A 12,557-nucleotide genomic window follows, 5' to 3' on the forward strand; every position below is an offset into this window, starting at 1 on the left:
AGGTCCGTATTGTAAAGCCATGAGCATGAGAAGTAGTGTGTGTTTTTTGCAAAAGTTGAAAGGTTTTAATGTTTCAATGTTCATAGACCTCCTTTCTAAGGTCTATGAATGCTCATGTAAAACAAACCCTTAAAGGAATATGAAAAGGTGGAAATGAAGAGCCACGCAATTTGTGGAAAAAGGTGGTTTGGGGAGTTACAACTTCTCTTCCTCTCCTTTATCTACCTACTTGCACGTATCTTCTTTTCTCTCTTGCATTGGCACAACTCTTGCTCTCTTTCCTTTCTTGTGCTTTCTTGTTTTATCTCTTCCATAGAAGGAGAGAGTGAGGATGAAGATGATGGTCTTATCTCTTATGTGCCCAAATCTTGTGTGTGAGCATGGTTTCTTGTTGAGAGGAAGGGTGTTTCTTGCAGATTTTTGAGGGCACGGGCATTGTAGATGCCACCATGAGGCCTGCTCTCTTGGTAGATTAGGTGATGTCCTTGGGTTGTTCATTTTGGCGATCCTGCCAGGGGGGATAATTCTTAAGGGAGGAATGGATTCTGAAAAGGTGTGGCCTGCTGTTGCTTTTTATAAGCTCTTCTAGCTTGAAATCCTCCCAGACAAAGGGTGCCAGAAATTATAAACAGGAAAGGCACTGCAGCTGCATTATGCATTCTCTTGCTTGCCTTCGTTCCATGACCAGTCTGATAATCTGTAGACAATGACTGGCTTGATATGCTTGCAGCCTTCAAACAAGTGTATGCTTCCATAATCTGTCTAAACTCTACTTCACCATGTTTCTTCAAATCAGCTGGAAGACGATCAGGATGGTTTTCCAAAGCTTTCTTTTTATAGGCAGCTTTGATCTGTGATAGGGAAGCGTTGGGAGGAAGGCCCAGTAAGCTTCTCGCGACAGTCGGTCTCATGGTATCCTGCCAACTAACGTTTCCCGTCCGCGAGGCAATTTTCTGGCCTTCTTCGTTTTCATTGTTTGTACTCACAAAGCAGAGCGAGCTTACGAAGAAAGAGAAGCTACTGCTAAAGAAGAAGCTGCAGCGTGATTCTGGGTGAGACCAAGACATTCAATGCGCTCATTCTCCTGCAGCCGCTGCCTCTTCTCATTTCGCAGTACCTACCTCTCCACACTCTTCTCAGCATCTTCCTCTCAAAAGGGTTACACTCTTCTCAGCATCTTCCTCTCAAAAGGGTTACAATCAAAGGTGAGCGAGGTTATGACCTCTCTTCCAATCTCTTTATCTGCAGACAAAATCATTTGCCCAGGCACGCATTCAAACACTGATCATGCGATCGGGCGAACTCAGTAGTAGCAACAACTCCTATTGGTATGATGGATGCAAACATCCCATAGGAAGCACACCAGCAGGTCGATTCTGATGATAAGACCGGTGCACATGAAGAGTTAGAAGCAGCAATAGGCATGGAAATAGAGGCGTATGTTGTTCAATTGGAACTCAAAGAAGAAGATGATGCTGAGAAGAAGAAGAGGATGGGGGAGGAGATTCTCTATGCTTCCATCTTCTCCAAGAAGATGACGGGACGAAGATAGCCTCTCCCACTCCAGATCTTTGCCTTATCCCTTTGCACACATGGCATTTCTTTGACCGGTCATAACATCTATTCAAAATCAGATCCTTAATGTTTTAACCTTTAACATAGAAAAATCAATCCCTCTCTAGTCTGTTCACATGCCCTTAATATATATTTATTCTCCTTCCCAAAAGGTCCCACCCCAAAGAGATGCAAGGCATCGGACGCAGGGCACCCGTCAAGGAAATCTCTACAGCCTACCAGGACCTCAGAGGCGATGGTTATCTTCTTTTGGTTTTTTTAAAAAAAATAACCCTGCAGTCTCAGGGCATTTTTTTTTCCTTTCTTTCTTTTTCTTTTTATTCTTTGTATTTTTATAAGAATAAATAGATCGACTCTCCCGAACTTAATTTATTATTATTACTTTAGTTTTGAATCTTGTGACTTATAGGAATGATTAGAAGGCTAGGAATACATCACCAAATTGAACTTTTAAACATTTTAGCTCAACAGCATTGCGCAAGGAATCTAATCTAGCACATAATATCAGTCACCTTGCCTAGGCAAAGGACAAGCAAAGATACTCACCAGCTCAGTATCTCTCTTCCACTCTACTCCTAGTCAAAATTTCGTGGAGAGAACCTTGTTATTCAGTTACCCCACATCGCTAAAAAGCGACAAAAAGTCCAGGGAAAACTCGATTGGATTCCTAATTAGACATCCATACAATGGAATTCACTATGTCATGCACACACATCACCCCCTTTTAAGCACTCCCTGGTACTAAGTCCCATCCCATGTGAGTGGACTCTCATATAGACTAAATTGTTTATGTATCTTTTAGTGTATTTATGTTTTAAATGTTTTATGTTCCTTCTGTAATTACTTAGGTTGTGAAATCTCTAAATTATTTCAATCAAGTTATAGAGATTGTTACTGTCCTTTATTTCAAACGAATATAAATAGATAGATTAGATATGAAACAACCTGTTATGAATGTTGACGTGGCGGCTCCAAAATGATGCGAGAATAAACACGTAGTGGTTCACAAATTTGCACAAATCATTAAACCTGCATAGAATGCAACCACTAACCACTAAACCATTAATAGGTTAGCTCAATAAAGAATGAAACTCCTTTAGAAACTGGCCACCTAGTCAAACTCCCGTGTAATAAGTTCCTAGCACTGAAGGAGTATCCCGACCGTGCATGCAACTAACTACCTAACCAAGTGAAGAATAACTAAGCTAAGGTGCGCAAAAACCTAAAATATGAAGTTAACAACAAATCAAAAGTTTTTTAAAAGGATTATTTGGTATTTTTTTTTTAATTTTTTCCTTCTTTTTAAATAATGATACGGCTTTTGTCTACTGCTCATAGAGCGCTTAAGGGAATAATATAGCCAAGGAGCAATAGTCGAGTTTTTCTCTTGCAATCCAATTCCAGAAATAGCCAGAGGTTTACTTCTTGTATAAAATTCATTTGTTTGCCCACATTCCACTGAGCATTTCCTAGGAATAGGCGATATTCGTTCCATTTGTTGTACATCATTTTTTAATTTAGATTCTTGCTCTTCTAAATACATCTCTAGAAGTGAAATTTCTTCTAGATACCGCCTCTCCCTAAATTGGAATTCTGACTTTTCTTTTTGTAACTCCGCAATTTTCTTCATTGCTTCATTCACAGCTGTCACTGCTGCCTCACGTTCTGTTTCCAAAGTCTCATTTAAATCATTGATTATCCTATCATAATTACCATAGCATTCATTAAAAGTCTGCGCAAATCTATTTAAAGCTGGAGATGGGTCATCTCTATCATCATGTAATATCGGTTGTTGTAAAGGTTTGCAACCATTCCTTTTTCTTCTTTCTCTTTCTTTCTTTTCTAGTTGACGATAGTAAGAGCTTTTAGCAACAACTGGAAGTTGTTCGAACCCAAAAGGCAGAATATCTAACTCATAAGGAAATGTTGTAACTAAACTCTCCTCAGGTTCGTCATGATCATTCTCAATAGTATTGACTTCCTCCATAGAGGAGCTTACTGAAACTTCATCTAAGTCTGATGTTCCTGCCTCATTCTCCCCCTCCTCTTCTAAGTCATTAGGGGAAAAGATTTCCGATCTGTTATATGCAAAAAATGCATCTCCAAGGTCACCTTCTTCCTCATTTTTACCAAATCCAGGACATGCATCGAAAAATGAATCATTCAAATCATTGAATTCATGGATTACATCCACAGGATATTTATCCTCCTTTGCTGAAACCATTAAACAGTCTAGGGTTGTATCTTCCGAGGTAGACAACCAGCGAGTAATATCCCTATCAGAATCATTGTCTGATGAAAAATTAACAGCATATTCACCCATACCCACTTGTTCTGCTTTGCTAGGCTGATGCACAATATTAACCTCTAATTTGTCTGCTTTTGCTGGTCGTTGTGTTTTAAATAACCAAGCATAAGGCCCTTCGTTATCGGTCCTCTCTACTTCTGAATCATAGAATTCACTATTAGACTTTTCATCCATCTCACTAACTATTTCATCTCCTGACTCCCTCAAAAACCCTTTTGTGGTAACTTGAATCTTGACCCTATCACTTCGAGGACCAATCACAATTGAACCTTTATACCAATCCTGAGTGCACCTTGCTTGGTACAACCAAGGTCGACCCAGCAACACAGAATATGAAGAGATATTCGACAATGAGCGAACTACTAAGTAATTTACATGAAATTCTAGTCCAGCAATTACAGATTTCACGTTGCGAAGTAACCCCAAAGGAGTCACTTTCCTTTGATCAGCCATACGTAAAACTATATGAGTAGTTTCTAAATTCTTCAAACCTAATTCTTGCATCGTCTGGTCTGTCATTAAATTGACTGCTGAACCACCATCCAATTGTACTTCACTCATCAAATGTCCATTGATGGTAGTGTCTATAACTGGTACTCCTGGATCCACAAATAAATCTACTATTTTTACTTCCTTAGTCGTTCTACTTTTGGATGCATTTGCAATTACTTTAGAAGCGTTAGTCTCAATCCTTTTCCTCCTACGTCGAACTAGCTTATGATAAAGCTGCCTTCGACATATAGGCACTACTTCAAGCAGCTGCCTGAGATTAATTGTTAAGTTTATTTCCTCCAATGCTGCCCAAAGATCATAGGCCTTATTCACTGTTTCCGCTTGCTCTTTACTCCCTTCTTTTGGAGGTACAAGTCTTTCAGGAAAAGGAGCACCCCCAACTGAATCTTAGGATTTGCTAGAGGCACGGGCAATAACGGATGGTCTGAAGACTGCTGAGGAGAATCCGATTCAGGTAGCTCTATGTTAGGATCTATGTCCTTAGATTTATCCTTCATGGCTTCTTTTGATTGGGGACTTCCTTCCTCTAGACCATGCTCCTTTTGTTGTTGCTTTTGTGCTCTAGTAACAACACCAATCATGGGGTCAGCCTTAAAGGTCACCCTACGTGGTATGAATTTAGACCTAAACCCAATATCTTGCCTTGTTGTTTCTACTTCAACTAAATTTGCGGATGAGGTTGAGGGTTCATTAGAAACTTGTTTACCAGTATCATTATTTTGATTATCCTCTCGCTTAGGGCAATTCTCTTCATGATGCCCTTCACCGCTACACCTCCTACACAGGGGAGTATAGTCCTGATTTTTCCGTGCATTTGGACAATAAGTAGCTATATGACCTTCCTGTTGGCATTGATAACAAATTACTGGTCCTCTAAGCCTTTGTTGTCCACTCTGGCCTATTGGGTTACGAAAGTTACCATTGTTTCTCCTAAAAGGAGAATTTCTTCCTCGGTTTCCATCACTATTATAATTGTTTCGTGACACTGGAGGTCTGCCTTGGGTAGGCAATCCACGGGGCCTGAAAGGTTGATTGGGTGGCCCGATCTCATAAGTAGTATTATTACGATCCATGAAATTGTAATTTGTTTGCATCGAACGATCTTGTTGTTGTTGTTGGCCGATCTTGTGCCAACAATTTGTTTCTAAATGACCTGTTTTTAGACAAAAAGTACAAAATGGAGGATGATCAGGCATTCATCGCGAAGGCGTCGGACATTCAGTAGCCACATGGCCATAACCATGACACTTACCACACCAGATATTTGATCTAGGTGGGTTTAAGGTCGAGCTGCTCGAAGGCTGTTGTGCATTAGAACCTCGTGTTGTTATTGAATAAATTTCTTTCAAGGGTGCTTGTACTGCACCCATGATTTCCTCCTTCAACTTTCCCAAAGATTTTGCAATAATATCTGCTACTTTTGCTTCATCAAGAGGGGACTGAGGTTGAGGCATAGAGGGCATCCCTGTCTGCATCATATAGGCTGGAATTGAAGTGTACGGATTTAAAGGTACACTTGATACATTGGAATTTGCAGTTGCCGATGGATTTAAGGGAACGGTCACATAAGACACGTTCTTAGGTACCCTGCTTGAAGTGCTCGGATATTCCATCCGAGGTTCTTTGAATAAATCCCTCCATCGTTGTTGACTAAGCTGCACTTCTTCCCACCATCTGGCATGTGTTTTAGCATCTGCTAGTGTGGCTGGTCGTTGTAAACTAACATGTTGATGAACTTCAGGATTAAGCCCATCAATAAATTTACGCTTTTGCGTGGGATCGTTAGGAGCTGGATTCATCTTTCGTATAATTGTCTCCACACGCTCAATGTAATGTTCGACACTTTCAGCTGCCCCTTGAGATAAATAATCCAATTGCAGAGCCAATCTATCTTGAAAACCTTGTCGCCTAAATTTTTCGAGAAAAGCTCTTGATAAGGCAGCATAGGTTCCTTTATGTTGAGCATCCAGGTTCCCATACCACCTCGCTGCTTCATCTTTTAATGTTGCAGGGAAAATATGAAGCTTTTGGTCGTTGTCTATTATCTCATTGGCGACACAGGTAACCTTAAATCTTTGCGAATGGGCATCGGGATCTTCGTCCCACAGTCCCCCAAATTGCGTAAAGTCAGCTAATCTGACTGGGTTTCGAGCCATTGTTTCCTTAAATAGTGTTCCTAGTCCAAAATCTAAAATAGAGTCAGATCACACAGGTCCCTTGGATTCTCTGAATAAGGACCTTAGTCCAAAGTCATATACGGCTCTTGATTGCTCTATTTGACGGGGAATACGAAACAAAGAACGTAATCCCAGATCTGTCACTCTATCTATCCACAAGGGTTCTTTTGGTGCACTAAATAAGTAATTTAACCCAAAAGTAGATTCTAAATTCGAACTAACTATAGATTCATTACTCCCTATAGTGGCATTAGCTTCACTTTCCACGCTCTCACTTTGTGTACTCTTTACCTCAGTGGCACTATCAGTGCTTGAAACCACTCGATCCCACTGGTATGAAGCTGCTTCACTTTCCTTTGATGGTGTTCTATCAAATGATATGTTAGGCTCTAAGGATTCTATGTTTGAATTAGACACAACGTCTATCCCTAAGTTCAGTAATGCATTGACCCTCTCAAGCCTTTCTAATAACCAAGCCTCCTGTCGCGCCGCTCGTTCTCTAGCTCGCTGATCTCTAGCTTCGTTTTGCTGCCTCCGTCTCTCTTCTGAATTCATCCACGATTACTAAACTAGCTCTTATTGTCATACTCCAAAATTACGCACGGTTTATTTGAAGCTATAAAATTAGGTTTTCGCTTGTATGCGCGCTTAGAAGATTCAATATAGTCGGCAACTCTGGGTCTATTTCCCCATAAGGCAACTTTTCTTCTTGCTTGGGGATTAAGCCTAAGATTTCAGCAACCTCTCTAACGTCTTTTGTATCAAAAGTAATTTTTAAACCTCTAGACACACGTATCCAGGGCAGCACATCATCCCAGACCACTCTTCTAAAGGTTCGGTAAGAGCTGCGATCATACCAATCGAAGTGGTACAATATACTAATTGTATTTATCTCTACTGCGTCTATTAGCCTAAAATGTGTTGGTAGTAGAACTATGGTTTGTGCACAATCGTTGTACCCCCAACTCCAAGAGGATAATTGCTCTACGTCCACAGTTAATTTAGGGCCAAAATATTCACCTCCCTCTACTAACTCTGTATCTCTCGCCCAATATAGCACTCTTCTTTGGCACTCCTGGGGCAAATTAGGAAAATAGTCCCTTAGAAAAGAGACTGTGTATTCACTCATAAATAACACCTAGGATTTAAATACCCTAGGAAAATTGATCACCCGTTCGAGCGCACTTGGCTCCCGACAGACGCACCAAAAAATGTCTGGCCAAAGACCAAGCCACTTTTAACCCGGATGTCAAGCCAACTCCTAGGAGTTGTTGCACTGAATAGGTGATATTGATAACTAATTTCTATGATTTGTACTAGCCTTCCTCAATAGTTACGACACTCGTTTGTAGTAGTCTAACTAATTTAATATTGAAAACTCAAAAAGTTTGCTAATCTTGCTCTTCATCTCTATTTCTATACTGGATGCTTAAATACTAACCCTAGGATTTTAATCCCTTCGCGAATTAACTTCAAAGCATAAACCCTATAGTTCTTTCTCATTCCTTTTATTATCAAATCAACTAACATCCCTCAATCCCATAAACTCTAATTCTATTTAAAAAAAATTCTTTTTCTAATGTTGATATAACTTAATACCTTGTCAACACTTTTAATTTGCATAAAGTTAGACACATCATCTTTTATATTAATAATGTTCAAACAAACAGATAACATCAAATTAATTTTATTTTTCTCTAACCCTAAGAACTTTTCATAAAACAGCCAAAACTATATTCTTAGGTTTTCTATAGAAGATCCTAATTTTTGGTTGAATTAAAAACATGATTTTTATCAAAAAATAATGTAATGTTCATCCAAAATAACTATTTTTGATTTTTAAGATATAGTAATCAGTTTCCAAAAATTCTAGAAAAAAGTAAAAATACTTCAAAAAATACATAATTTATCAAAAATATCACATCTCATAATTGTTTAACCAAATATTTCATAAAAATTTATCTATATCATTTTTAAGCCATTTAAAATATTTTTAAAAGTTTTTGATTTTTAAAATAAAATAAGACCTACATAAATTCTAAAAACTATCCAGAGTTGAAATTGAGATTCAAAGGTATTTTATAAAAAATTCAAACTAAAGAAATATTTATGTAAAATTATTTTTTTAATGTTAAATAAGTTAAGGCACTTACGTAAAGTACGAGATTCGTAATTGCGTCTTTGGGAGCCGTGTCCTTTGTAGTCCAGCAAAGGGGAGTCTATCCAATCGTTCCCAATGGCGAGCTCATCATTTTCCCTCTCCCAAGAAATCAATTGCTCAATTGCATTGTTGCCATGGAAAAGCCACTTGTAACTCTTTTAAGACTTAATCTTGATTAAGCCCAAACATACGAGCTTAGCTTCCATGGTTTTATGTTGATGACTAAGAGAGAAGAGAAGAGAAAGGCTCTAAAATGGAGGTAGAAGGAGAAGACATGGTAATGGCTATGGGATATGCATGGGCTTCAATTCTCTCTTCTTGCTCTCTCCAACTTCAATTGTTTCTTCAAATCCTCTTGCTTGGATGGCTTGAATTGATGGCACTTCCTTCAGGATGGTAGTGTCCCCTTCTTGATGATGGCGCCCTTCTCTCCCTTTAGTTTGCTCTCTCTCCCTCTTTATAGGATGGTACCCCCTCCTCTCTTTCTCATGACTCTTCAACTTCCACTAACTCCTCCCCTTCCTCTTCTCCAATTGGCTTTTGGACTTCCTCTCCCTTTCCTCTTCCTCTTCCAGTTAGTCTTTTCTCATTCTCCCTCTCTTCATCTCCCACTATGATGTGCCCCCTAGGATGAGGGCGCCCTCTCCTTGGTCATAACCTCTTCAAATCCACATGCAACATTTTTCTTTTAGTTATGGTTTTTTTTAAAAAAAAAACTCATTTCCTAACCTTTAGAACCATAACACATAGAAGAACACCCCCCCTTCTCTTTCAACTAGCATCCTCTCTTACATAATATATATATATATATATATATATATATATATATATTGTTAGACTAAAATGTTAGCTACTTTTCCACTTTCATTATACGACTAACCTCTCTTGCATTTTTGCCTATCAGGTTGCCATTATCAAAATGTTTCCCCTCCTTGCTCATATTAACTCAAATACTCATGGTTCCACTAATAAAAAATAATCCCTTCTGATTAGATAAAACTATCGAATTCTATTTGGTATTTTCCTAAGTCCACCCTCTAGCACAAAAATCCTTTGAACTAGGATTTTCCACTTGTCGGACTACAGAGACACGTCCTCCAAAGACGAAATTACGATCGCATCTGCATTAAATTAATGTGAAAATTTAGTAACAATGTGTCAATTGTATAGAATATTGCTAAAAAGTTTTGCAATGCTAGGCATTCTTTCTAGGTGTTGTCATTTAAAATGAACAGCCCAAGGACATCACCTAATCTACCAAGAGAGCAGGCCTCATGGTGGCATCTACAATGCTCGTGCCCTCAAAAATTTGCAAGAAACACCCTTCCTCTCAACAAGAAACCATGCTCACACATGCAAGAATCTGGCACATGAGAAATATGGCCATAATCTTCATCCTCACTCTCTCCTTCTTCCATGGAAGAAATAGAGCAAGAGAGCACAAGAAAGGAAAGAGAGCAAGAGTTGTGCCAATGCAAGAGAAGAAAGAAGATACATGCAAGAAGCTAGATAAAGGAGAGGAAGAGAAGTCATAACTCCCCAAACCACCTTTTTCCACAAATTGCATGGCTCTTCATTTCCACCTTTTCATATTCCTTTAAGGGTTTGTTTTACATGAGCATTCTTAGACCTTAGAAAGGAGGTCTATGAACATTGAAACATTAAAACCTTTCAACTTTTGCAAACACACACACTACTTCTCATGCTCATGGCTTTACAATGCGGACCCACTAAAATGCTATGGAAAATTACAAAGAATATTGTCAATGATAGCTGCTTGAATTTTCTTTTTGCCGATGTAGACCACATTTTGTGCCTTTTTCTTGCATAAATTTTGGGTTATCATTCCTCCTCTTCCAATCTTGTGAGCGTCCTCGCGAACACTTTAGAAAATACACTTTGCCTTGGAATAAGCAGCTTATGTTGATGAAGAATCTACATCTCTTTACTTCACTTCACTTCAAAATGGACCACCTCAATCGATACCCGTCCAAAAACACTATACTTCTTCACACTTCCACTTCAAATCTCATCTCTAACTTTTTCTTCACACCAACATTTGTAAAACCTTCCACTTTCACTTTGAAAAGAGCACAAGGCAAAACACCATCCAAAGGAACACAAATTTGCCCACAATCTCTTGCAAAGAAGAAAAGAGAACCACCTTCATCTTGAAACACATTGTAGACCGATCCATGGGAAGTACCATTGAGCTTTAACCCACAAAAGAATCTTCCTTTAAGTGCATCCTCACAAAAGATTTGCCAATGAAGAGCTCCACTTGTGTTTTTTTGGTACAAAAGGAAAGAAGTGTGGTTTTATTTGAGAAAAAACAAACTATACTAATGCTATTTTGATTCTTGTGTGAGGAATTAAGGCTCATGAATGACATTAGAAAAAACTAGTGGATAAGAGCATGTGAACAGACTAGAGAGGGATTGATTTTTCTATGTTAAAGGTTAAAACATTAAGGATCTGATTTTGAATAGATGTTATGACCAGTCAAAGAAATGCCATGTGTGCAAAGGGATAAGGCAAAGATTTGGAGTGGGAGAGGCTGTCTTCGTCCCGTCGTCTTCTTGGAGGAGATGGAAGCATAAAGAATCTCCTCCCCCATCCTCTTCTTCTTCTCAGCATCATCTTCTTCTTTGAGTTCCAATTGAACAACATACGCCTCTATTTCCGTGCCTATTGCTGCTTCTAACTCTTCCTGTGCACCGGTCTTATCGTCAGAATCGACCTACTGGTGTGCTTCCTATGGGATGTTTGCATCCATCATACCAATAGGAGCTGTTGCTACTACTGAGTTCGCCCAATCGCATGATCAGTGTTTGAATGCGTGGCTGAGCAAATGATTTTGTCTGCAGATAAAGAGATTGGAAGAGAGGTCATAACCTCGCTCACCTTTGATTGTAACCCTTTTGAGAGGAAGATGCTGAGAAGAGTGTAACCCTTTTGAGAGGAAGATGCTGAGAAGAGTGTGGAGAGGTAGGTACTGCGAAATGAGAAGAGGCAGCGGCTGCAGGAGAATGAGGGCATTGAATGTCTTGGTCTCACCCAAAATCACGCTGCAGCTTCTTTTTTAGCAGTAGCTTCTCTTTCTTTGTAAGCTCGCTCTGCTTTGTGAGTACAAACAATGAAAACGGAGAAGGCCAGAAAATTGCCTCGCGGACAGGAAACGTTAGTTGGCAGGATACCATGAGACCGACTATCGCGAGAAGCTTACTGGGCCTTCCTCCCAACGCTTCCCTATCACAGATCAAAGCTGCCTATAAAAAGAAAGCTCTGGAAAACCATCCTGATCGTCTTCCAGCTGATTTGAAGAAACATGGTGAAGTAGAGTTTAGACAGATTACGGAAGCATACACTTGTTTGAAGGCTGCAAGCATATCAAGCCAGTCATTGTCTACAGATTATCAGACTGGTCATGGAACGAAGGCAGGCAAGATAATGCATAATGCAGCTGCAGTGCCTTTCCTGTTTATAATTTGTGGCACCCTTTGTCTGGGAGGATTTCAAGCTAGAAGAGCTTATAAAAAGCAACAGCAGGCCACATCTTTTTAGAATCCATTCCTCCCTTAAGAATTATCCCCCTGGCAAGATCGCCAAAATGAACAGCCCAAGGACATCACCTAATCTACCAAGAGAGCAGGCCTCATGGTGGCATCTACAATGCCCGTGCCCTCAAAACCCTTCCTCTCAACAAGAAACCATGCTCACACATGCAAGAATCTGGCACACGAGAAATATGGCCATAATCTTCATCCTCACTCTCTCCTTCTTCCATGGAAGAAATAGAGCAAGAGAGCACAAGAAAGGAAAA

The 12,557-nt window shown here is 39.5% G+C and overlaps 2 protein-coding genes across 2 annotated transcripts; one reads left to right on the forward strand and one right to left on the reverse strand.

The window, feature by feature from the left end:
* Positions 1 to 519: 519 nt before the first annotated feature.
* On the reverse strand, positions 520 to 972 carry LOC148033243 (uncharacterized). Its single transcript, XM_087682247.1, has one exon. The coding sequence runs from the start codon at positions 909 to 911 to the stop codon at positions 528 to 530; it is 384 nt and encodes a 127-aa protein (XP_087538373.1). The 5' UTR covers positions 912 to 972; the 3' UTR covers positions 520 to 527.
* Positions 973 to 11,932: 10,960 nt separating this feature from the next.
* On the forward strand, positions 11,933 to 12,298 carry LOC148033244 (uncharacterized). Its single transcript, XM_087680879.1, has one exon. The coding sequence runs from the start codon at positions 11,933 to 11,935 to the stop codon at positions 12,296 to 12,298; it is 366 nt and encodes a 121-aa protein (XP_087537005.1).
* Positions 12,299 to 12,557: the final 259 nt, after the last annotated feature.

Source organism: Lygodium microphyllum, chromosome 7, assembly GCF_053477565.2.
Source record: "Lygodium microphyllum isolate KBCC chromosome 7, Lygodium_microphyllum_v1.1.10, whole genome shotgun sequence".
NCBI lineage: Eukaryota > Viridiplantae > Streptophyta > Polypodiopsida > Schizaeales > Lygodiaceae > Lygodium > Lygodium microphyllum.

Bases quoted from the DNA above. Each gene is read 5' to 3' on its own strand.
- LOC148033244 (XM_087680879.1), top strand. From the start codon at position 11,933: ATGAGACCGACTATCGCGAGAAGCTTACTGGGCCTTCCTCCCAACGCT.
- LOC148033243 (XM_087682247.1), bottom strand. From the start codon at position 911: ATGAGACCGACTGTCGCGAGAAGCTTACTGGGCCTTCCTCCCAACGCT.